Source organism: Dicentrarchus labrax, unplaced genomic scaffold (genome assembly GCF_905237075.1).
Source record: "Dicentrarchus labrax unplaced genomic scaffold, dlabrax2021, whole genome shotgun sequence".
NCBI lineage: Eukaryota > Metazoa > Chordata > Actinopteri > Moronidae > Dicentrarchus > Dicentrarchus labrax.
Window position 1 is genome coordinate 14,035,616 of NW_026136716.1, and position 27,401 is coordinate 14,063,016.

The 27,401-nt window shown below is 42.3% G+C and overlaps 1 protein-coding gene across 1 annotated transcript in view; it reads left to right on the forward strand.

Moving 5' to 3' along the window:
- ptgfrnb (prostaglandin F2 receptor inhibitor b) overlaps positions 1–27,401 on the forward strand; it is a 69,259-nt gene that overhangs the window by 16,857 nt on the left and 25,001 nt on the right. The window contains exons 5-10 of the mRNA XM_051428334.1: positions 2,911–3,339; positions 21,607–21,753; positions 21,866–22,026; positions 22,426–22,546; positions 23,192–23,411; positions 23,506–23,693. Coding sequence (XP_051284294.1) covers positions 2,911–3,339; positions 21,607–21,753; positions 21,866–22,026; positions 22,426–22,546; positions 23,192–23,411; positions 23,506–23,693 — 1,266 coding nt within the window. The remainder of the gene's footprint in view (positions 1–2,910; positions 3,340–21,606; positions 21,754–21,865; positions 22,027–22,425; positions 22,547–23,191; positions 23,412–23,505; positions 23,694–27,401) is intronic.

Here is a 27,401-nt window from a genome sequence, read left to right on the forward strand (position 1 = left end):
TATTTATCATTTGGTGTCCTTAAAAAGCCGCTGTTGCTGTATTTCTCTCTCTCTATGGTAATTGTTTTGGTGTAGACAACAAGAGAGCGATTCAGCTAATGCAATGCCTCTCAGCCTCGGGGTCGGGCCCCCAAAAGGGTCACAGGATAATTTCCAGGGCTCGGCAAATGGTTAAGGAATAAGATATGCGGGCTAAATCTTTTGTAAGGTGCTGGAAGCGTCAGTGTGTGCAGACTGAAAGTGAAGATTTCGGCACACCTGGATCCACGCAATATGTCGCGAGGGGTTCCTGTGGGACCCCAAATGGTTGTGGAGAATAAAGTACAATATTCTAGCAACTAGTGCGGGATGAGAGACAGGAAGCAGCTCTCAGCGATGTCACCCCTTTAATGACATTTAAAACAGGGGACACAGTATACTATAGGCCATATAGTCTGTTTTTATACATGTTAACAGGCCCAGTTTTGTGTAAAACTCATAGATTCCATCCTAAAACCCTGTACATACATACCTCATAATCTACCTACTCAAGAAAATAAGGCCATAAGTCCTTTGTTGGACTATCAATAGCGAAAAGATGGAGCTGCCAGTGTTATGAGCCGGTGTTCAATTTGGCGTATATAAATCCACCAAAACAGCACTTACTCTTCTTATTTCTGGGGATGTATTTTCAGCAGCACAGACGCTACTGAATGATCATAGAAATATCATAGGAATACTACAGGCAGCAGTGTGTCTGTGATCCTCTTTCTCTCCTGCGACTACATGTTGCTACTTGTCACATTGATCGCGACGGTGACACTACGCTATGGGCTACAACATAGCATCGAATTGAGTCTTAGCCGAGGATGAAAAAGGTTACATGTGTTTCACAGTTTACTGTGTCTTCTGCAGTGGTTGTCAAACCCTTTAGAAGCAGAAGACAGTTCCCGCCCCACCAACCCACAATTTCTGCCAGTCATTAACAATGATAGCGGAAGTAACTAGCAAATAAAAAAAGGATCAAAGTTGAATTTTAGTGACATAAAGGTCCGCACAATAGCATCAGCAAAATATCATATTTATCATATTCCTTCAACTTTCTTCCACTCTATATTTTTCCCATCCACGCCCCCCTGCAGTAGCTCTATGCCCGGCAGTCTGAGAACCACTGGTCTACTGTGTTGGATATGGAGTGATTGATATGGGAAGAAAATGAAGGATGGGAAGAGAGGGAGGGACGTGGGAGAGTTCTCTCTCTCCGTTGTATGGCTGTCTTTTATTTTAATGTCATCCTCTCCTCTGTGAGACTCTTGTCTTTTTCTCTTCCTCGCTCTGTTCCAGGAGCCGCGTGACCCTCACTGTCTGTCTTTCTTTCTGTCTTATTCTGTCCTCAGAGAGGCCCCCTAGACTCTCTCTCACACTGCACACACACACACACACACACACACACACACACACACACACACACACACACACACACACACACACACACACACACACACACTCACTCACTCACTCACTCACTCACTCACTCACACACTCTCTCTCTCTCTCACTCATTCATTATGGTTGCTGTGGTCACCATATCTTATATCCTTCTGGGATACCATATCCTCTTAAGTGCTAGAAAATACCCAGCAGTTTGTAATGAAACCGGAGACCCACACACACACACACACACACACACACACACACACACACACACACACACACACACACACAGAGGTCTTGGTCTCGGGTCCATTGTGTCCCAGTCAGTTCATATTGACTTACTGACTTGAGTAAAGAGGATGAGAAAAGTCAAACACAGTGGGCTTTGTCTCTTTTGTCCTTTTCCAGACACCATACAGAGACGCTTCCCCACATACTGCTGCCCAGGTTGTTACTGGAGACCGAGTCCAAACCCCCCTGATCCAACTGTTGGTTTGAAGATACACAGAACAGACTGACAACTGTTTTTCTTCTGCTGGTCTTTTTTAATAGAAAGGATTTAATAGAAAGCTCTTCTTTAGCGTCCCTGCTGAGAGAAACCAGACACACACCTGAGCACCTTAAATCTCTGACATTTCAGGAATACTCTCATCTTGTCCAGTTTCACATAACTTTGCCTCTGATGGTTTTCAGTCTAAATTCATTCACTTTCTTCTTATCTTTCATTTTTCCACCTGTTTCCTTCTGCATCCCATCAATGGATAGCAGATTTGAGCGAGTACTCTGCTGAAAGTATCCGATGCAGATAATGTACTTTTTACATTCAGTATCGTCAAGAGTAAAATGCGTCAACATCTGGAGTCGGAAATACTGCAACTTTTATTTTCAAATCAACCTGTTGTGTCAATTTTAGGCTTAAATCATAATGTTTACTATAATATTAACAAAGTTTTAATAATGTGTGCTTTGATTCAGTGTAAATCTGATATTTAACATGAAAAACAAGAAAATCATCTTCATCTGTCAATTAAGACATGAAAAATATGTGAAATCACAAATGTAGATTTTGTCATGTGTGGCCACATGTCATGATTTTGTGTTTCCACCTGTGTGTATTTCCTTAATATCGTCAATACAGTTGTTAGTCATTAATGGATTCATTTTGTTTCAGTACGCTAATTAAACAGCCTAATAATTGTTTCAGCTTAAGCTTTTCTGGATAAGAATCAGTGGAATGTAACCGCGTAAACGGCATTCTTTACCCATGTTCAGTTGAAAGAAAAATTAAAAGTCGGCTAATTTTCTATTTTGTACATGTTACTGTACTCGCTGAGTGATTAGTCTTGATTACGAGGTCCAGCATGATTGTTTTTTGTGCAGAATGCTGAAGGATCTTTTAAACTGTAGGGCTTATTAAAGCATCTTCATCTTGTTTATGCACAATATTGCCTGGACACATAAAGATAATGACACTCTCTCTGTCTCCGTCCTCTCAAGGTCAGTCCCTCAGTGTGACGGCTTCATCCTCCTCCTCTCCCTCCTCCACGTCTCTGCTCCTCTCCCCCGGTAACGCGCTGACCCTCCTCTGCTCCGTCACCGCCAGCAACCTGCCCGCCCTGGCCCTGGAAGTGACCTGGCTGGCGGACGGCCGCGATATCATCACCATGGAGCGCAGCGGGGTGGTGATCTCGAACACGTCCTCGAGCGGAGCGCAAGGGAAGCGAGGGGAGGCGAGTCTGGAGCGGACGGGAGCCGGAGAATACAAGCTGGGGGTGAAGGGGGTGAGCGGGGAGGACGGAGGGGCGTACGCCTGCCGTATCCGAGCCTTCATCGAGAAAGGAGGAAGGAGCGCGGGAGGTGGAGGGAGGTGGCACATGGCAGCTGAGAAAATGTCCGCCCCTGTGACGGTGAAGGTGTCGCAGATCAGTAAGTGAAGCATGTTCTTTAAAATGTCCACTCATGACTAATGAGACATAAAGACATCAAATCAGCTGCATATTGAAGTACATATTGCCCCAAATATGAGAAAAACAACCCAAAAACCCTAAACTCACAAGTATCACATAATTATGCCCTCTACATTCTCTACAGTACTACAGTATTATCATGAATATGACTCTTGTCAAAAAGTTGACTTTATGAGAAGCCACTTCATTATTGTGAGGTCAAAAGTCTGACAATATGATTCTAAATTTAGATTAAGTCAATTATTACATTTAGATTGACTAATTGATTAATCTCTTCATTGTTTTAACATTACTTTAAAGGTTATTTATACATCTCAGACCAAGATACACGAAACAGTCGTAATATCTCTGTTGCTCACCACCAGACTCCATACACAAAAACTGTAATTTTACCTCTCAGATCATCGTAACATCATAACCTCATTCAAAGTGGACAGAAACATTATGAAACTCGCCAAATCTGTCTTTGTTTATCTTTCCACTGTTCCAACAATCACCAACTCAAAATGAATCCTTAATTTACCGCCATAGATGCGGAGCACACGGAGCAGGCAGGTTTCGTAAACAGAACACAGAGAGGCTGCGATGGCAACACAGGCAGAGGGAGTGTTACATCAATATCTCCACTATGACTCCATATCTCATGAGCACAAGATACTATCTAGTGAGCAGGAGAAAGTATCTGGTGTGCACTAGATACAGGTGCAGCCTTAAGCCAGTCACATGGCTAATTTTAATATTCAAATGAGCCATGTGTTGATTAGCCACAACACCCTCATGCAGTTGCTGTCAATCAAGCTTAGGTTGTTGGTTGTACAAATATGGACTTTTATTGTTGAATTTCTCCAAATTATGGAATATAATAATTATTAAATATAATATATTCTCAGCATTATGGTAATTGCGGAGAAACAGTATTCACTTCCGGTTTTCAAAATAAGGGTATTAAGAACAGTAAGCTATAATTCGAACCTACATTTAAAATAAAATGTTACATTAAAGTGTTTCATGCGACCATGATAATTAAAAACATACTTAATATCAAGCATTTTTACTGCATCAATTTGGAGAAATTCAACAATAAAAGTCCACATTTGTACAACCAACAATCTACGCTTGATTGACAGCCTGGTGAAAGCAACTGAGCATGAGCAGGTGTTGTGTTGTGGTGTCTAGGTTGATATTTAATTAAATTTCTTTTATTTAATAATTATTATATTCCATAATTTGGAGAAATTCAACAATAAAAGTCCATATTTGTACAACCAACAACCTACGCTTGATTGACAGCCTGGTGGTGTTGTGGCTAATCAACACATGGCTCATTTGAATATTAAAATTAGCCATGTGTCTGGCTTAAGGCTGTGCCTGTATCTAGTGGGCAGGAGAGGGATCTTGTGCGCAAGATTTTCGTGAGCACGAGAAACGTTTCATTTTCATTTTTCCCCCCCATGTCCCTTTAGGGGCTCCGTAAATATGAGATACTTATGAGTGTTTTCTAATTTCAAACTTCTCAAGTCCTGATATGAAACTGAACAGTGTCTGCAATTTTTATTTATCATTTATCATTATATTGCTCAAATATTGTCCCTGTCTAAGTCCTGTTCTTGTAGAGTGAAATGAACAAATGGTTGATGAAGAACAGGGCTCATTTTAGTTTGGTGAATTTGGGTTTTTATGTGTTTTAACAGTGTGTTTTTTAAAGAATGAACAGATTTCAGAGGCTCTCAGGTCCCAGTCTGTTTGATGAACTGTTTGACAGTATAGATTATTTTACTGTGTTATCATCGCAGCAGATGATTCCTATCCTCATGTGTTCATTAGCCTGTCAGTCGATAATGCTGTGAACCGGGTCTTTTGGAAGTGGTCACTTTAGATTGACACATTGCAGACGTTGCATTCTGTGTACTGATTCATGACTGTCTTATAAACCTTTCTGACGATTATTTCTGAAATTGTATCTTATGAAATAGACCAATAGTTGTCACTAAACTATCACATTGTCACTGTCTTGATATGATAAAATATTTGATGTCAGTATAGGTTGGGGTAGTTCTGGGGAGTAATGGAGTACTTGTAGTGATTTTACCTGAGTGCTCGGTCATTTTTATGCTCAGCGTTTATGTTTGGGGACAGTTCTGATGTCCAACACAGCGGAGGATTGGTGGGAAAAACTGAGGAATGCATGTTCTCTCTGAATGATCCGATGATTGGTGGATGTGTAGCAGTGATGCAGTGCCACAGATGAATCTGGAGTCTCAAGGGGAAACTCTTTAATCCTCTAGTCAGCCTGTTGACTCCTGCTGCGAGGACGATTGATTAGTCATGCCTGTCCTGCACTCTGCTACCTCTGGGTATGCTGTGTGTGTGTGTGTGTGTGTGTGGGGGGGGGGCTGCTCTGATCCCGCCGCTAAAGAGCAGCGGTGTCAAACACAGTCGACACAGCAATCAATTACCGGCATGGTGGGTGGTCTCTCTGTCGGTCTGTCTTTCCTTTATTTCCATCCCTCTCTCACTGCGCTCTTGAATTTTACATCATGTTATATTTTCTCTGGCGAAGGAGATTGTAGTTGGCTTGCAAGGTGATGTATTAGATATGCAATTAGATTTGGAATTAGTTCCTTTTTTTCCCTCCAGTACATAAAAATCAGGACGCTCATTCACACCTCGCTCACTCACGTTGTTTTCATGTTCTCTTTGATTTAGGCTCTTTAAGAAGGATGTTCCCATCAGGCTTGTAGGAACAACTCCAGTAACTGATATAATGTGATTAAACCCGACCAACCCAATACAATTTAAAGATGTTTCGATACCATTTATTCTTTTACGATTCCGATATCGGAAATTTCTCTGTCTACTGATACTGGGTAATAGTCCGATACATACGTTATAACATATACAGTATCTTAACTAACCCTGTAAGATTGCTATCCTTGTTAAAGTCACAGTAGGGCGGGTCATGAAATGGCGAACAGGACACTGTTGGGAAGTAGCAGGGTCCCTTTTCTGGGTTAAATTATGTGGGATCGGATCGATTAGTGCTTGCCCGATACCTGATATTGGTATCAGTATTAAAACAACTCGAAATACAATTCACAAATTCTGCTTTAAGAATTTTTACAAAAGGCTTCAAAAAAACTCCAAAAGGCTGTTCAGATCTGGGCGTTTGGTGTACTGTTATGTTCCTTCACATCCATATTTCAGTCAGTCAGTAGTGACAATGAGCACAAGCTGCTGTCGAAAGACCACAGATGAATGGCTACAGAGAGCTATTTAACTGTGTAAAACTTGACTTAAAGCCCTTACAAGGAGCTTTCATTTTGTGTTGATTCTGGCGGCCCCTGTGGACAAAAGTGGTAGTGTTTCTACCGACTCGTTTCATTGATTTCAAGGCGAATCCAACTAAGAATAATTATATAGAAATAGCCAATCTTCTCGCTGATGGTCGCTCAAGCCAGTTAGCTTAGCTTAGCACAAACCCTGGAGGCTGGGGGAAACGGTTCTGTCATTTGTTTAATCAGACAGTTTGTGGTTTTATGGGGAGTGATATCCTGGAACTATTTCTTGGCGAGGCCGGTCACTTCCTGCAGTCTCCACTGGTCGCCTGCCAACCTCACAGGGATGACAAGAGTTCAGTTAACAGCTTTCACACCATCCTCAACAAACACACACAAAATCTGAATTGCACCAAACAAGTTAGGTGTTAAAGCCCCTTTAGAGTCTACTGTAATAACAATGGAGCACCACAGACCAACTTTTAGATTTTTTGACACCCCAGTATTCCGATCCTTTTGACAGAAAGGAACCCTGGTGATAGTGACGGAGCGACGTGCAGACTGAAGGAGCCAGCTGCTGTTGTGCCATAGCAGTTGGAGCTCTGACAAACTCCCAATTCCCAGTGAAATGAGTGAAATGGACGTTAATGAATAAATAAATACTTGTTACATAATCGCTCTCACTCCAGCTACAGTATTATGTTTAATGCTTTTGGGAATTCCCAGGAAGCGTTTTGGCAGATTGATTTGCTAAAAGTTTACTGGGAGCTCTAGAGCCAAAGCGTGATTGTATTTTTAGGAAAGTGGCAATTACTCTCTCTTTTTTGGGCTACTCCATTGTTTGTAGAGAATAGAAGACTTTCAGTGATATTTATGGAGTCCAGTTTGCCTTGGTACTTCTTGGCCATGATATTATCGTTTCAGATCAGAAACACCTCACAGTGCTTTATTCCTAAATTATTAATTTTTCAGATTTTTTACTTTTATTTTTGTCAGATTTGAAATTTTCTTTATTTTGCAATATCTATTAACATAAATGATAAAACATGCTTGTGCCTTTTTGTTTATTTTTGTTATCGCTTTCGATTAATTTAGTGTTCTTGGTAGATTATATCTCCTCTGCCTCTGTGACTGAGGGCTTGACTCCTTTGGGAGGGGCCGTTTTTAGGCATTGTTAATTTCAACACAACAATTACTCCTCTGCCATGATGTTATTTCTTAAAAAAGCCTGTGAGGGTCTTATCTTACACCTGGCACCAAGCGCCGTGCAGTTGTCATCTTTACGCCCAGTGTTTATGTTGTGTAAGTAGCATTATTGAGCCCATCTGTGAGCCCATGTTGGTCTTAAAATGAGGTGTGGTCAGGTGCATTGCTATCCTGAGGCACTAAAGAGCGACTGACCAACAATGGCACAGTATTTTTCTGTAATTGTGGATGCATTATTCACATGCGCTGGTGGGTTCACAACGCTTGGTACACACACAGGGCAGTGCTCCTCCTCCTCAGTTAAAAATGGGTGCATTCGCTTACGTGCAGTCAGATGGAGTTGTGGATGGGACAGAGGATTGGGAGGCGGTGGAGTCAGAGGGACCAACTGCCCAGGACCACATACCTGTCCCTCAGCAAAGACGAGTGCCGCTGTGAACTTATCCCGCCAGGAGTAAGAGACACCTGCAATCTCCTGTCAGATTGAGCATTAGTCGGAGACTGCACTGCATTTCTTTGCAAGTGACCACCCTGACTTGTATTGGAGGTATGATGACACAATGACAGCTGGCAAGCCGTTCACTTCTCCACCTCTCCGAATCTGCCATTCAAATAGCATTGCACCTAAACGCACTTGCGCCATGCATTTTTAGACCATGTGCTATAGATTGTTTAAATAGGGGCCCTGCAGTCTCCACCCGAACCCAGACTAATAGAATCAAAGCATAGCCCACACCCATTCAATGGTAAGAAAAACTCTATTCATATCACAAATAAATTAATCAAATTCAATATTATTATTAAAATGCCATTTAATGAAATACAATCAAATTATTAAATCAAATGAACCCAAGTAACTAAAAGAGTATTTTTGATAGGTGTTGTCAAATACTGAAAACAGAGTGGGACCACTTGACAGACAGATCCGTACATCTCTTCTCACTGTGTTTTTGTGGCTTTGCTGTCACTTCCTCTCTCACTCGTTTCCTCCATTGTGTCTGCCGTGACTTCCCGCTCTGTGGCCAGCAGCTTCCTCTCCTCTCCATCCAGTTATGTAGAAATACGCTTCGTGTTCCTAAATATTTCAAACGTTCTTCGACACAGAAGGAGCACGAATCTTATACTGCACTTTATACGATAATGATGAATAATATACAGGCTGAATAGCTGGTAGCGGTTTGCTACAGTCAGTGTCGGCTGCCTCGTAAAGACTTCTGCAGCTTTTTCCTCTAACTGCTCACTGTTTCTTCTATTCCTTTTATTCAATATTTTAAAATGATCCACTGATCAAATAGAACTGAATAAGCCCCCATCTCTGTTACTTTTTGTTACAGTACCTCTAATTTGGTGACAAATACATTGATGCTTCACAATAAAAGCCCAGTTAAAAGCAAGTGGATTACAAAAAGTGAATATGATTGTATTATATATTGCATGAACAGCAAATTAATTAATATGGCTGATATTTTAAAGGGGGAGTGAAATGACTACAAGCTACAAAAGTACTGAGAGTTGAATTCAGAGAGCCTTTTTTTTTTTTTTTTAAACACCGCTTGCTTTTGGAGGGGAGATCATCGCAGGTTGGCTCCAGTTAACTGCGCTACCCAGCAGTCAAAGCTGGCTACACCCAGCCTGTGCAACAACAGCTAGAGGCTATGTTCAGACTGACAGCCAAAGCATGGTTTGTGGCATACCATGCTTGTACAAATAAAGATGTTACCTAGCCTGTCCTGGGTGTTGAAGGGCATCATTGGAGTGCAACAGAATCATGCACATTGTTATTAAGGGACAATGTAGTATTGAGTTTTTTATGGTATTTGATAAAAAGTACTTACTGGAAAAAAAGGGCCAGAAATCATTTTATATAGTTATTTTTAAATGTATTTCTTCATAATATTTAAGTTAGATATTTAACATATACATTCTCAACCAATTCTAGTTGACATCATTAGGAGCTGCTTCTTCTCTCTTCTTTTCTTTCTGACTGTAAAACTCTTTAAAGTTGTCTGCATTTGCCAATTAAATTATAAAAAAACAAACAAAGGTTCTCTTGTTCGCATTCAGCAACTATAGCATACATACTCTCGGACTCTTGGGAGATGTAGTCCTTGTGTTACACACCCACAGAAAAGATGCTCTGCAGATCTGGTACTAGTGTTTTCCCTTTTTTAGTTTCAGAAGAGAACGGGGGACATCCATTGGTGTTTTTAAGCAACGTGAAGCATTTTCTTTAAATGTGTGTTTTCTGGTTGCAGTGCTGTAAAGAATCCTACATCCTGTATGTCAACTGGAGCCTTTAGTTAAAATAACAACCGTCTCTCGTAGATACACAAGATTCCTGAAGCCTTGAGGATCCATGTTACATTTAGAAATATCAACCAGGCTTTATGGAGACACACACACACACACACACACACACACACACACACACACCGCTCAAACATCACTGAGCGTGATCAAGAACATTTAGTCAACTTCTGTAGTGTTGTTTGTGTATGTTTACATGGTTGATAATATGCGTTATCTGCATACTTACCGGTACCGTGTGTGTGTGTGTGTGTGTGTGTGTGTGTGTGGAGGGTGTGTTTGCCAAGCATTTTACATTAAGTGTGTGAGAGTGAAACTAGGTTTGTTGAAGGCTTTCTCCAGAGATTAAATGCCACACGCACACATGCATACATGCTTCAAACTGTCTTTATGTGTGTGTTGGTGTGTGTGCATGCGTGTGTGGAGACGCAGTATGAAGGAATGTATAGCCTCAGGCCAAAATGTAGGAGTTCCACCAGTGAGAACAGGCTCATACCCTCAGAATGTGGGACACACACAACAACATTTCTAATTGACTATAGCTCACATATTTCATCCTTATTTCTCTTGAGCATGAGCTTAAACTTTGTGTGTGTGTGTGTGTCTCTGTGTGTCTGTGTGTGTGCATTGTCAACCAGTCGGTTCCTATTCTATTGATGTGCGTCCTTGAGGTTGCCCCTTCTTCCCACGATGCTTTGCTACAAGCACAGCCCCAGCAGGAAGCACAAAAAGAGTTGGAGAACTTGTTTAGGAGCTCCCCACGGCAGGAGAGACACACACACACACACACACACACACACACACACACACACACACACACACACACACACACACACACACACACACACACACACACACACACACACACCGTTAAAGAGGGTGCAATTCCTCTCACCCTTGGCTACACTTCCCCTGTGTGCGTGTTGTTGTGTCAGCTGGAATTGTTGTCAATGGAGCCACTTCACTCAAAAAGGGGCCACTTGGATTTCATGCAAAGTCATATTTTTGTATTTTTCAAAGCTCATCAGAATATTTATGAATTTATACAGTATATATGGGAATGTCTGTATATTTTGGCTTTTTGCTCATATTTACTTTATTAGTATTGATGGCAAATGTATTGTTTTAGCTGCTTAGTTCACACCACTGAACCATGAATGTGGGATCCTGAATATAGAGAATGTGTGTTTGTACACAAGCTGTTATGGTTTAGCACTCATACATGAAGCTGTCAGTATTTATAGTAAGTATGTATGAATTGTACCATCTTCATGGCAAACTAGAAGACTGTTCACAACTTTTGGCCATCATTCCTATCAGTTATGCTAACATTATTCTCCTGAAAGTAATTTTTGGCACAACAAAACCGATGAGAGGAGAATAGCCAGACACAGGTGAAATGGACAAAGACAGGAAGTAAAGTAACTGGGGAATAGTAGGAAATAACTAAACAAAACCCAAAACCATGACATATACTGGAAACGGGAGTTTAGTTGGATGGCCTTGGAGGATGTGGACAAAACTCCAACCATGTTTGCTGCAAGTTTGAGAGCAAGCTGGATAAAACAATAATAATTAACATTAACTTAGAACCCTAACTGTGGACTGAAACCTGAATGATAATAAATGTAGACTCTCTGGGACTGAGGCAAACAGGTTTTTATCCATGTACCTGTTTTGTGGAAAGATGGGTACAAGAGAGACAGATGGCTGTCTGTTTCTAGTTTAGTCTACCAGTTTGCTTTCAATTAGCCACTCGAGGTAACGGCGTTTGATCCCAGGCCCAACTGGAGGAGCGGCTCGATGTGCCCCAACTCTCTCGCAAGCCTGAACTTAACTTCTGCTTTTTCTTTTCATTGTATTCAGGAAGTGCATTAGAAAGTGGACTTCATTTTCTAATGAAGTCCATTTTCTAATGCACTTCCTTGTCACGGTGGATATTTCCAACAATTGAGGTCAGAAAAGTTCATGTTGATAAAGGAATAATGCCCTTATAATCATATGAACGTTAAGCGGTGTCTGTCCAGGCTGTGATCTCGTGCTGGAAGTGATCAACCTTGGGATCAAAATTTCCGTTTCCGTGACTATGGTGGTAGAGAACAGAGAGCTGGGCCACCTAAACCGGTCGATCTGTTTACAGTCACAGCGCTTTGAGCAGCGAATGGAAAGTTAACAGTCTGCAGCCTGGCCGGCCTCACGCTACGACACGCTGAGGAATCCGGTGACATGAGCGGATCTCGGCGCAGTTCAGCTGCTCCTCCACACTGAGCGAGCAGTGGAGGTGGCTCTGAGTGAGTTCACACCCCCGCTCCTTTGGAAGTGCTCCAGCATGACTGATAGACCCCAAGACCTCGGCGCAGACACCCTGGAGGGATTGCCTCTCCCAGCTGATCTGCGAGGGCCAGGTGGAGCTCAAGGAAATTGCTGGAGGAAGGGATATAAAGGAATGTGTCTTGGTCCTCAGCATGCAGCATAGCTAACACTGCTATAAACAGTGGATCAGATGACGAGGTTTAAAGGGCTCAGTCATAGCGACAACGGAGAGAAATACTATCCAACTCTGAAATTGTGTCGCTTCTGAGGTTTTAGCCTCTTTAAGGGCTTTGTTTTGGTTTTCCAGACCACAAACTCTGCTCTCATCCGCTTCATTTCCAGCAGCAGGCAGCTGTTTCCAGTCCACTGCGCGCAACCTGTCCAACAACAAACAGCAGATGCACTGATACAGCTGGTGAACATAGAGGAGCATTTAGCAGTTTAAGAGCTGGTGGTGACAAAAGAGATCTAAAAAGAGAGTGAATATTAAACTTGCATTCATCGAGTTGCTCTGTATCTGCTGGATCTTTAAATACTCGTTGCTGTTTGGTAATACAGTAGAATTAGCCTGTTCACGTTAATGAATGTGTTTGTGCACACTGAGCTGATGTCAGTCTGATATGTACAATATTTTTCTCTCATGATCGGTTTGTGATTTTTTTTCTTTGGGTTGCATCTGTAGCTGTAGGTAGAACATGTAGGTAGAACATGTAGGACATTCAGTCTTGAGGTTGGAGGTTTGATTCACACCCTGTCCCGTCCACATGTTGTAGTCTTTGAAAAAGTCGCTTCTTTGATTTGCTTTTATACAAGTAAGGGGGCAACAGTGGATGAAGTGGGTGGTGGCGCCCACTTTGGCTCTTGGTGTGTTAGTGTGGGGGAAAAAATGGAATGTCATGTGTCTAATGAATCTTCAGTCATGATTAGATAATTGTAATTAGTCTGTATCTCTGTTGGTGTTTGTGTGTGTGAATGTTGTTGACTTTATTTCATACAGACTTGACTGCTGAAAACCACTCAGTGCTTTTCCTCCCAGAGGACACAGCTTAAGACGCTTTCCTGCAGCTCTGTTTCCTAAACTCGGTGAAAATGTACCCTTCAGTGAAATGTAAAGCAGCTAAATGAAGGAGGTTGTGCATTGCCACAGGCTGTGTGAAGCTCCAGTTTGTGGTTTCATGATGTTCAGCATCCACCTTCACTGACTTAAGCGGTGCACATTGTCTGTGTCGAGCAAATGTTGGCGTGATTTTCACACTTCTTCATCTATAATTTGACTAGTATTTATTATTTAGCCTTTGTGTATCATAGAGTATACAGTGACAAGCTAGGCGCAAAAAATCTACATAGCATGAAGCATGAAAAGAGAATTTTCTTTGCTAAACAGTAGTGATTTAATATTGCATTTTTAAAATATTTAGTGTATCACCCCACACCTCTCAGTAGGATTCAGATATCTCATATGTGTAGATATGGGTGGCAGTCTCTGTCTTCTAATAACATAAAGTCATTGGGAAGCCTGACATGGGTACTAACAGATGACTGTAATCTGCCTGTACACACAGTAATCTGATTACATGTTGTTTTAGCTGTAAATTGTGATGTAAAAAGTACATCTGCTCAGTGTGTGTCAGCTGTACTTCCCCTCCATCCTGGGAGACACAGAGTGTTGACAGAAAGAGGGAACGGCTCGAGTGGCTTATTCATATCTGGATTTCCTATCACACACACATTCACACACACATGCCTGCACACTCCGGTGAAACCAGAGTGTCTCACAGGCCTTTGGTTGTTCTGGCAGAATCCAGCATTCTTGTGTTCCTGAAAAACGGCTGACTCTGCCATGGTTGGGAGTTCAACTCCCCGCGCAGGTGTTTGCTCGAGGTCACCGGTTCAGTTTCCTCTTGGTTGCCAGAAACATGTTATTACCGTGGCACACAGCCCACCTGTAAATGAGCCGAAGCAGAGAAAGCACTGGCCAAACACGTTCCAGTGAAAGGCTGCCTCCTGAGCTCACATTGAAACACAACATACTTGTTTGTGTGCATGTGTGGTTCAGCCATTGTTATAGGCGCGGGAATCTCGATTCAGAGGGCTACAGTGCGGTGACCCGACTTCAGTTGAAGTTTTTAACGCTGTGAGGTGTGTTCATCTTTCTGTCTTATTTAGTTATTTGATGCTATAAAAGGGGGTTTCACGTCATGATTGACAGCTCAGCCCGGCTTACGATTGACTCGGCCAGTGGCATGGCCCTGTTTTTGGTTTCCAGTCTTTCCTCAGAGAAATATCTTGCTCTTTAGCTGCTCAATGCTCCACTATATTCACCAGCTAGTCTCTAACAGCCTGTGTGGAGTCCACCATGTTTATACAATAGGCCAAATCTTTTAGTTTTTTTTCACATGTTTTGTAGCCACCATAGCTTCTCCTTCACACTTGGAAGGGGAGCGTGAAGTGAGACAGTTGCAATCTGCAACTACACTGCTAGATGTTACTAAATCCTACAACCTGGTCCTTTTTAAGTCATAAAAAAAAAAAAAAAAAGGCAAATTATTACTCATTCCAGCTTCTCGAGCTCTACGACGTAGGGTGTTAAAGTGGTCTAACTGTATTGATTTAATCAATTAATGGTTATCAAAAATTATATTTATCAAAAGATAATAGAAAATGACTTTAATTAGGGGCCGAGCCAGAGACCGCTGGAGGTCCCTATTGTATTTGCTATGTTTCTTATTATTGTTTTTAGCCCCCTTTGACTGCATTTTTGCCCCCCTGAACATATACGAAAAGTAAATTTTATTTGGCAAAGTTGTCAGGCCTGGTGAAAATGGGGATATTCTATGTGTCGCTTTTGGGTTGGCCACTAGGTGGCGCTATTATCATAAAAAATGTGTTTAGGCTAATAACTTCTGCATAGTTAGTCGCACATACAAAAACCTTATATCCCCACGTTCGGTGAATGGAGCTGAATCTCCCCATATAGGCCACGTCCACTTTTGCCTATAATTCTTTTTTTCTAGAGCACAAAATGTCCATAAATGGCTTTTTCGTATTCCTACCCTAACCCTATGTGCTTTGTCCGATTTGCACAACATTTTTCACGTAGCACCTCGGGACCGTCCTTATAAAAAGTGATTCAAAGAATTTTGATATTTCAAAAAATGAGCACGTAATAAAATAAGCACTTCCTTTGGATTTTTCGTCAAAAAAGGAAGTGGACCATTTCTCCACATTGGTATGCCCGATTGAGCTTGGGTCCATAGTTCCCCATGTCTTCCTTAGGCGTCGTGCACAATTTCAAGCCATCGCCACAAGGTGGCGCTCTTTAAATGAAGAAGTTTATATCTCTGCAACGGCACGTGTGATTTAAACGAAACTTGGTACGATGCTTGCCCATGGCTCCCTGAGGCTCACCTAAAAAGGAAAAAGAATTACGCCACTGGGTGGCGCTCTGGTGGCAGTGTAAATCACTGTGCGGCGACCGTAATAGTTATGAATATGAAATTCACAGGAAACGTGTAGACTGGTGCCTGAAGCTCACATACCAAAAATCGTGTTTGTAGCGCCCCCTACAGGATAAAAAAACAGCAGCCCCGGCGCCACGTTTCACAGGTATGTACGAAAATCAGTAGGCACGTGTAACATGCCGAGACCTCTTGGACCCATACCCCAAACCCCACGGGAAGTCGGCCATTTTGATTTTCATTTTCACTTTCAACGAACATTTCGCGTTGTATTTGAACGAACTCCTCCTAGGGAATTTATCGGATCAGCTTCAAAATTTGTACAGTCAAAAAATGGTTCTGGTTAAAAGTTGTGCTATTTGTGCATGTACGTTGAAGGGCGTGTCCGTGGCGTGCCCTCAAAGTTGGCCATAGTGAATTCCGTGCGCATTTTCTGTGAATTTTTCGAGTTGTATTTGAACGAACTCCTCCTAGGGAATTTATCGGATCTACTTCAAAATTGGTCAGTACAGTCAAAAAATGGTGCTGATTAAAAGTTGTGCTATTTGTGCATGTATATTAAAGGGCATGTCCGTGGCGTTCCCTCAGAGTTGGCCAGGTTGAATCAAATGTCAAACTGTGATGCCATTTCTGGCATTTTGCAATGATTTTCAGCGTTTTTTTTGCGTTTTAACAAACTCCTCCTAGAGAATTTATCAGATCTGCTTCAAAATTAGTTGCTATTATGATGCTATTTCTGGCATTTAAGGGCTTCTGTTTTAACTAACTCCTCCTACAGATTTTATCACATTGACTTCAAATTCAATCACTTCAATCTACACACGTTATCAAAAGTTGTGCTGATTTTGAGCTGATTTATGTGAGATTTTCATGTTGTGGTTTGCACATGTTACGACGGCATGTGACGCAGCCGCAGCACGCCCCGAGTTGCGTGGAGTGCGAGGTCCTGCCCAATGCTGCTTGCAGCTTTAAATAATATTAAAGTTCCTCGGGGCACCACCCTTAAATAAGGGAATGGTAACCAATAATCGGTTGATCAGTCTCATAAGAATTACTCTAAACTATTAATTCAGAAGTCAGATTAATAATTAAATTAATAATTACAACCAAAATCATTAATAATAGCTAAATTGGGAGGTTTGGAGTTCTACATAGAAGAGGTTGGTATCACTCATTCTTGTACGAAATTAAATAGGTCAGCATATATATATATATAACACAAACATTTATTAACCAGATATAATAAAAGCAAACAAAATATACAATCTAACTTAAAGGAACAAAGCTAGATGTAGCTATAATCCTATGTCGTGCATCATCGGTGGGTCAGGCCGCACCGAGGTCCAAACTTATCACCCGGTGTGGGTGTGAGCCAGTTGGATGGAAGATGAGAAGAGAGAGAGAGAGAGAGATAGAGAGAGAAGATCATCTCTCTGGCTTAAATAGCCGTGATGACAGGTCTGGTGTCAGAGGGAATCTTGACCAATGAAAGGCTGGTGTTTGGCCGTTTATTGCCTTTAAGACACACCCTGGCCGCATTCTGGGACCGCCACTGTAAGGTCTGTTATCTGGCGAGCGTATGTCCTTTGTTTCTAACCCCTACTAGAAAGGTTTTATGGCTTACATACAGGCCTCAGGAGAATTCCTTAGTTTCTGAGCACATGGTCAGATTCCAACATGTTCCTTTATGTTTCAGTTAAACACTTCAAATGAACAAGTTCATATTTAAAGGTATCCTTGGATCCCAACAAGCTTCTCAAATGTAAATACTTTTCCCTGATATCAAACTAAGGTCTTGCAAGCATTCTGGAGTGTTTGTTAGACAAACCAACACATTAAAAACCGCACTGTGGACTCTGAGGACTTGACTATTTGCTGACATTTTATGTCACCACATTTTATTGATCAATCGATTCATTGGGAAAAGAACCCGATAATCAACAATGAAAATAATTTTCATTCCCTAGACCAAACAACCAACATGTTTGCTAATGATTTGCACTGAGTAGCAGAAGAATGATAAAGGAGATATCACAACATCTGAAACCATTACACTGACTGCAGACTAACAGTCTCTAACTACAAGTAGCTTCTTAAAGTGAACACATGCAGTGCGACGCACATGAAAGCGGTTTGTTGTGTTATTGACATTGACCTATTTTTTCCTCACTCTGCCTCCCCGAGCCACACACTAATAGAACCTTTTCTTCTTTTTAAAGCTTGTTTTTGCACTATTTCTGCTCTGCTAAACTCACACAGTGCAGAATGGCAGGAAGAGCAGTCCATGCTACAAGTCAGACTCAGTTGTGAGGACACGACATGAGGTCAGCAGCATCACTGACTCGGGTCTTGCGGCGGTGAAGCCTTGTACTGCACCCATCTTCCATATCTACGGGATTGTTGTTGCACAGTTAGATGTCTGTTGGGTATTTTTATTTGGTTAACAAGCAAACCGCTAAGTGACTGCGTGGTTAGTGTTTTCAGACCAAATGAAATCACTGTGTCATAGCTATGTGAAAGATGTGCTGAGTCATCAGCGGTACTGAAAAGCCGCATAAATAATCATAGTGAGAATCAGAGGGGAGAGAAAGTTTACCTAGCCATTTCAAGCAAAAACATGTCAGCCACGTTTGTGAAGGTCTGAATTTATCTACAGCAGAGCTCCAGACTGACTGACACCCCACTGCTCCCTCTGTAACCCTCCTTCCTCTGAAACAGTTTGCTCCATCTGTCGGTCTGAGAATAAGTAGCACTATACACAACAGAATGAGGTATAAACAATATTTATTGAACAGAATTATTTTCTATAGACTCTTAAGGTAAATTAATATTAACATATATAAGAAATTGTAGAAAATATGTGGCTCTGCTGCCTGGTAATTAGTCCAGTCAATTCATTCATTCATTCATTCATTCAGGGATATGTAGATATAAACTGCTCATTTTAAGGTAACAAATATTACATTAAAGACATTCAATTTCTGCCAATAGATCCTCCTAAATGTTACACACTGGACATTTTAAAAGGCTTTTGATTTTACCTTTTTATTGTTATCCAGGGAAAAAGCTAAATTGTCTGATTTTTGTATAGAATCTCACGCAAAGTATATGTGTAAAAATATCATTATTGGCTTTAACAAAATGTATACCTGTGTAAGTATTGGCTTTCAGAACCTACATTGGTCAGATGCAGTATACTGTACAGTATTAGAGCTCCTGAACTGGTGTCCTGTTGCTCGACTAAATAAGGCAACATTTCAGAGAGAGAGAGAGAAAGAGAGGCGCGTGGCAAATTGGCAGGGAAGCTTCACACATTCTCATCGATCAAAGTGTGTGCGCGCGGGTTTCACAGCAGATGGTGACAGTGCATGAATCCGTGCGTGCGTGTATGACGTCCATATGACATCACACAGACCCCCTTCTTTGCCAAGCACACACTGGGGCGCACTCTTATCTATGCACTTGTATTTATAGCGTTTCTGCTGTGTGCGCGTGTTGGTCAGTGGTACACATTGGTATGCCAGCGCACTCTGGATTGTGTCAGTGACTCCTTGTATATACATATGCACTATGTCAGAGTGTGTGTGATATCTCACAGTAAGGCAGGTGGAAGTCTTTGTGTGTGTTTCCCGTTCATTGAGGCGTAAAGGTGCAATCTGGATGTCTGACTCAGAAGACCTGCCTCATCACCTCCACACACACACACACACACACACACACACTATTAACACTGTGATGCACACCTCATCTCACATAGCAAACAACATTATTTTCAGGTCTATTTCTGTTGTCTGGCTCTTTCACTCAGCTCTATTTAAGAACCAAACCCCTGAAAAAAGACAGGATTCACTTTGCATTTGTCTGGGGATTTAGGACTGTTGTAAAATGACTGGCCAATGACTGGTGAAAGTAACCCCCCGCTGGGATTGGAATCATTTCTCTGGAGGCAGCACAGTAACTCAGTCTGTGGTATTACAAGGTTTGAGTTATTCATCAGGGTGCACATTCTTCCCTTGAAAATAGTATTAATATCAGTCCCAGTGATACACACTATAGGACAAATAAATGTCTTATATGTCTAGCTCGGTTATTATGCTGAGAGACAAAAAAGAAATGCTACTGCCTTTTCTAAACAAGTGGGAAAGCAGTGGCATTGGGGAATAAGTGTACAAATGGTTGACAATTAAGGGAAAACAGTATGTTAGTAAGGTGTAAAACAGCCCCAGTGCTCCTTGTCAGTGGTTCTTCAAGTGTGCTGAGCTCTACTGGAGGGATGAACCGTGTTCCTCCAAAAGATATTTTCTCATTTGGTGTTTTGATGAGGGTGGTGAAGAATGCTGTCTAACACGTTGCTCCAAAATCTCCCATTGGTGCTCAACCATCAACAGGACCTTTTTAAAATGCCCATTAGACCCTCCTCCAAGATTACTAGGACTCATGAAGAACCCGTAGAACCTCGTCAGTGGCACTGTAACTTCTTAAACTTAAACCTCAAAAAGACTCGGTGGGTCACCCATGTACCGAGGCTGAGTCCTTGCTGCAGCGGCCCAGGGTTCGAATCTGACCTGCGGCCCTTGGCTTTGTGTCATCCCCTCTCTCTCTGCCCACCTTTCCTGTCTGTCTTCAGCTGTTACTATCATAAAGGCAATAAAAGCCCAAAAAAAAAAAAAAGACCCTCTTCAGTGACCATTAGAATCTCCTAAACAACTTCTTGAAAAATTCTAATGCCTGCTAAAACCCCCCTAAAGAAACTCTAGGACCTTCTCATCGACCTCTAGAACCTCCTTAATGACCCCTAAACTCCTAAATGACCACTAGACCTCCTAAGGGGGCCCTGGAACCTTCTCAGTGACCCCAAAATCGTCACTGACCACCACAACCTCTTAAGGACCTTGAGAACCTCTTCAATGGCCATTCCAACTTCCTAAACCACCATTTCCCTTGAACCAACTCCTAATAAATAATTGCATAACAGTGGTGCATGGAAACAAGCATTCATTTTCTTTTGCCAAATTATTGAAATTCAGTTAACATTTGCTATACATTTGGATGGAAACGCATGCATGTCTAACTGGTCTATTCAAAAAGTGGAACCAAGGATTGTAAGACTGGCCATACCCTATTGTAGGTGTATTTGTTGCATGGTATTGCCGAGAGCTGAGCCATGAAGCATTTCCACTTTGTAGTACGGCACAATGCCCTGTTCTTGGGTTTCACAAAGGTTTTGGGTTGGGCTTTTGTTACAGTCACTTGGCCTTGTATGTTTTGGGGCGTGTTTGCCTGGTACTGACGAGTGTGTCACGGTGTCATATTCGGCCATGATGATTGCAGCCCTTTGTCAAAATTAGAATTGTGTCGCCTCAGTAACTGATGAAAGATTGTGGCAAGTGGTAAAACCTGACCCGTACCGGTGGCTGTTATCGTAGGGGCTTGCAGGATCTGCACAGGCCAAGTATCTCAGAAAGTCCCGACTTCAACACTAACTGTAGGTGAAATTGTGCAAAAACATTGCAAATGAGTTCCAAACCCAAAAGGACTATGAGTTATCAGACTGTTCACCAATAAATACTCAATTGCCCTGTTAATATTACCATTTAAATCATCTAAATGTTTAAACTACATCATCAAATTGATCTCATTTTGTGTTTTCTCACTTTTTCTCCCCAGAACCAAACTTCACGCTGAACCTCGAAACTGTCCTAAATCCCAAGATGACCGCTGAACCCACAGAGCTGGCATGTCATGTGACCAACATTACACATTTACCCCTGGGAGGCCGACTGGGTGTCACCTGGGAGCACACCACAATTCCTGGTACTTCTACCTCAGCCTTTGTTTTTCCACAAAATTGTATTTAATATTAGAAATGACTAAGAAACCTCTTACAGAATTACTTATGGTTTTCAATCTGTCCAATCACCTGCAGGTATAGGGGACGATCCTCAGGCCTCAAATCTCATTGGCTCCCTTGACGGCAATGGCAACCTGTTGCCTGGCACGATGTATTCTGACAGGCTGAAGAGCGGCGTGTTGTCCCTGACCAGAGTCCAGCCCAACACATTCAAACTGCGATTCCTCCGCACAGAGGTAGCAAACAAGAGAGCTGTGAACATAGCGACTGATGGAAACGGTGTTTGATAGACAGAGGAAAGATGTCCGGGATAGTCGGCGACAGTTTAGCTTAAGCAGAAGCATTATATGGTTATATTATATGAATGTTGTGTTTGAAACTAATTCTGCTGCCTCCAAGCAGCGAGTGAGTATAAATGTAGTGACTTCAAAGTAAGCAAAGGAAAAGTGACAAATCTGGAGGGCAAGCAAATCACAAGCAAAACGATCATATCTAAAGACGTTGAACTACACTGCAGAACAGTGACTCTCAGCAGCTTCAGTGCCTCTGTCCCGCAGCTAGAAAACATCGGTTGAGCTGAACTGAAAACGAACACAGTGATGTTGATCCCTGACTCATTTTCCCTCTGCCTGTAGGAGTTCGACATGGGCCAGTACGTTTGCACTGTGTCTGCTTGGAGTGTTAACAGCCAGGGGGACTTGGTGAAGACCGCTGAGCACCAGAGCTCCCCGCAGACAGTACAGTGGGTTACCAAACGTAAGGAGGCTTTATTTATCTGCCGTGCTGTATAATACACCCCCTTTAACACATTACCCTTAAAGGTGACACACAGACTGATCTGAAAATGAATTCTTTTTGTGCTGTGGGGGAAACCAACATTTCTATTTGGCACCTTTTATACTTATCTCTGCATGTTACATTCATCTTACTACTCCAGGTTGTATTCTGTGCTTTAATGAGGTACTTTTGGGAAGGGATTCAGAACAGCAGAACCATTACCTTACATTCATGATTAATAAAACTCGAGTACACTGCCAGCCAGGCATAGTAACCCTGCTGTTGAGTTTTATGAATAAGCTCTAATGTCTACGTATCCAGAATTTCATCGTGAAATCCTCAACACAACAACAGAGCTCTTGTCTCTCTTATTCCCAGCACACACACACACTCTCACACACACACTTTGTCTCTATCCTACATGCTGAAGTTGGCGCCCTCAATTTAGCTAATTGAGCCATGATGTAACCGCATTGCTGTGTGTGTGTGTGTGTGTGAGCCCGCTTTGAATCAGAGTAAGTTCACAGTGTCATCGCTTATCACTTCCTGTTGCCCTCTCTCTGGGATTTCCCCCCGCGGCGGGGCTGAATAAGGGGCTCACTGATGGACTGATGCCATTTTCAGGTCCCTCCCTAAACGTCGTGGCCAAGCACATCCGGGAAGCCTCGGTAGGCGGGGCTACCTTTGAGATGAGCTGCACCGTGACCACCGAGAACCTCGGGGAGGTGGGCTACTCGGTGCTCATCCAATCACAGGACAGCGTGGCGAGCAGCGTGAGAACCATCATGACTCTCAGCCCTGACAACGTCCTGCAGCATGGAGGAGCCACCGACCCCAACAGGAGGTACGTACCTGGTTGCATTCACGCATATGAACTTTTCAGGGACGCGCTGGAGTTTGCGATTTATTTTGAAATGTATTCACCTCTCTCTCTTCAGAGACAGTCTGGTTCTGACCAAGTCTGGCCCGACAGAGTTTCGGTTTCGCCTTGCTGGCGTCCAGTTGTCTGACAGGGGTTTCTACTGGTGCGACATCACCGCGTGGACTAAACAGCAGCCGGGGCAAGCCTGGACCAGAGCCACCAGCGCAGAGTCTAACAAAGTCAGGATAGACTTTCAAGAAAATGGTGGGTCAATGTGTGTTTTGTTAATTTGTCCACACAACATGCATTGAGTACTTCATCAAAGCTGAAAACCACTGAGTGGCTGATCACATGATCACAATCGTCTGGTACTTCCAGCACCGAGAAGTCCCAACGCGCCTTGGCCGTTGTCTTCCCTATAGCAGTGGCCAAAGTGGCTCATGGGTACTGTAGTATGCAATGCAACTGATGTCATTCTCAGGAGGGAAGTTGGAACATTACAGTATGGTATCATTAAAAGGATGAGTTCAAACAGAAGCTCTGCCTACTGTAATACTCTGTTGACAGGGTTAAATACTGCACTGTGCTCGGTCATACTGCTACTACTTCCTGTTTTTAATTCTGTCCCACACTTCAATCTTACTTGTTGTTCATAAAGCAGTCTTTTCTTTTTAAGACATTGAGCTCATTTAATGCAATTTCCTACTACCATGCTGTGTACAAAGAGCATAACAGAGGACTAAATGTTGGGAAAACACTGTAGTAAGATTCATCATTAATTTAAAGCCATTTTCTAGTCATTCAATCAGTTATTCACTATCAAAACAATTTAAACGGATACTAGAGAATAAATCCATTTTAATTATCCTGGAAATCCTTTATTAATAGAAATATGCAAGCAGTACATTTATAGACACATTATACACACATCCTCCACCCACACAATGTTAATGATAACCAACATAAGTTCCCTAAAAATAAAGATGCTCACACACACACACACACACACACACCTTAAGCCCTTTAACGCCCACCACAGCCACTGGCCTACTTAACTTTCTTTGATCTGACTGGGAAGTGAGAGACAGTGAGGCGGTGGGAGGAGGAAGAGGAGCGTCAGAAAGGAGAGGAGGGAGAAGATGGAGGCGACGAGCAGGGAGAAGGCCTGAGAAGAAGAGGGAGGTGGTGAAGTGGACTGAGGAGGAAAATGAAAAGGACGAAGGGTAAGGCGGAGAGGGAGAAATGGTAGCAACGTGGAGAGAAGGAAGAAGGAAAAGGGAAAGTGGGGAAAGGAAAGAGCAGACGGAGGAAGAAACAAAAGGAAGGGGGGAGGAAATGGAAGTCGTAATTGATGGACAAAACCGAGGAATGGGGGGAAAGGTGGAGGAATTTGGTATGTTAGTAAGTATATAGCACTTTTTAAAACAAAAACTACAAAGTGCTTCACAATAAAAAGCCTTTCACACAAAATAGCAAGCAGGAAGAATAGTAACACACAGACAAAGAGTTTGCATAATTATGGTAAAGAATTAGTATGAACAATAATAAAGATGATCAAATGTTGAGAGTTTGTGAAAGTTTAGGCTCTACTGATGCACACAGATTTTAGCTGGTCTCAGATGCATCAGCACTGGCATATGTTGGCTAATATCTCGCAGTAAAGAAATGCTATAAAGATATGTTTTGAAAATGCGTTTTTAATTGGAGTTCAATCTGCTGACATAAATATGGTTGAAGAAAGCTTCACTGTTGCTGGGCTTACATAGACTGAAACAGAAGGATTACCAATCAACGCCAGATAAATGAATGAGTCATTAGGGACAGTGTATTTTAGCACAGGCTCGTCCTACACTGCCTAATTTAATGTTTCCTGTCAATCAGTACTGCGGTTAGGGTTAGATATGTTGTGATTTATTTGAGAACACTTGTATTATAAAATAATTATTTATTACATTTTTATTGTAGAACTTTTACAGATGGTTGTAAACACGGGCAGCAATACACAGGAGTTAGCTAGAAGTAGCATTAGCTGCTAAAGCTAACATTACTTGCTCTGTAATTTAACTGCACATTCGCCTTTTTATGAGTTGCGAGGTTTGAGGACGTTTTATGGTTAATTTCCAGTGAGATTTACCCTTTAAAATGTTCTATTATGGAATGCTGCAGGGAGGGCGTATCCTCCTGGTTCGTTCGTCAAAAAGCCAATGGGCTTTCACAAAAGCAAAACAGTTCTTGTTTTCAGGTGAAAAAGATACTTATGAGTTTTCCATTTCTGCCAATAAATCTCAGATATCTAGATTGGGATTGGCCTCAGAAGTCGATGGAGCTCTACTGGGAGTAGACGTAGGTTAGCTGACCTGAGAAACTGCAAGGTACCATATGGACAAACTTCTAAAGTCTACACATGGGCTTCAGCGCGTAGACCCTCCTCCCTACACATGACTTTGTTAAGGAGATGCGCTACAGCCGTGAACCATCTGAATGGGGTTTGTAGGAGGAAAAAAAGAAGTATATGAGCACTGAAAGGGAGGGAGAGAGAGAGAGATAGACTTCAGTCTATCTTCCATCTCTCTCTGGGGACGGCAGTAGCCCTTGAGCATTACTTCCTCTTTTCTCTCTCTATCACTCGCCATTCTTCCTCCCCCGTTCTCTCAGCCATCCTTTCACTCTCTCACCCCCCAACCGTCTCCCTCTCCCTCTCTCTCGCCCCTCTCTCCCTCTCTCTCAGGGACCTCTTCAAAGTGAAGCCCTTTGGCCAATCAGCCAGCTGCAGAGATCTGCACCGCTGCTTTCCTTTTCTTTCTCTGCGTGCGTGCGTGCGTGTGTGTGTGTGTGTGTAATCTTTCAAGTGTTCAAGTGTGTGTATCCAAGTTGAACATTTTGAGTTGACCCCACACAGAGCACCCCCCCCACCCAACACACACTAACAGCGTTCAAGCTTCAAGCTGAGCAGTTTTCGAGAACCCCTTATACTTGCCTTAGGGGACGGAAGTTCTGTGCACTCAGTCGTGTGTGTGTGTGTATGTGTGTTTGTGTGTGTGTGTGTGTGTGTGTGTGTGTTGTGTGTGTGTGTGTGTGTGTGTGTGTATGTGTTACAAGCACATTCACAAACTGGGAAGTCTCCCAAGGTTCCAGCTGTATCTTGAATGTTTCAGACGTGTTGTGGTATTTCTGCCTGTACAGGGATCTTCTATGAGGACGTATATGGAAATGCCAAGTCTCACCAGCACATTCACTATTAAATAATTCAGTGTTTAAGTGATTTCTGTAGATGGGTGGGAACATAAATATGGAGTGGCCAGAGGAACAACATGTCATTTTTAGACTAGAGTAAGGCAACAAAGATCCAAAGTACAAAGATTTACCAATGTCCCCCTTCTTGTGTTGTATTTGATGGCTTTAACTCTGACTTCAGACATTTCTAATAACCCCACATTTTTAAGGGAGGTGGTCTAAACCAATGTTTCTCAAACCTTTTACACCACGTACCACAAAATATTAACCCCTCAAAGTACCACTAACTACAGTTTAGCACTGTCACTGAAGTATTTGAAATGACACTCAATTTGTCTGAGTGAATTCGAACAAATCTCAAAGTGCATATTTTCAACTGTAGAAAACATGGCTATACTACAAGACTATACAAAGAAATAAGACATTGACTCTTACCACAGCAATGGGCAAGCTAATGTTAGCAGATGAGTCTCCAGGTTTGTTGTGGTTTTAGAGTTAGACAGCTGCTTTGTGCAAAGTCGACAGAAGCACACTGCTTCTCAGACACTTTGGTGTCACGATTGTCCACTCAGGACGGTTGTTGTCCATGCTTTGCTCGCTAGTGTCCTCCCTTTTCGTAGTAAACAACATAACATTGCTAGCTTAGTTTACGGATGGGTCAATAGGACATGCCATTGGTCAAACTAATAGTGGGGCGCCCTCCATTGGATTACAAGCTTTGACAGTTTAAATAAGTGG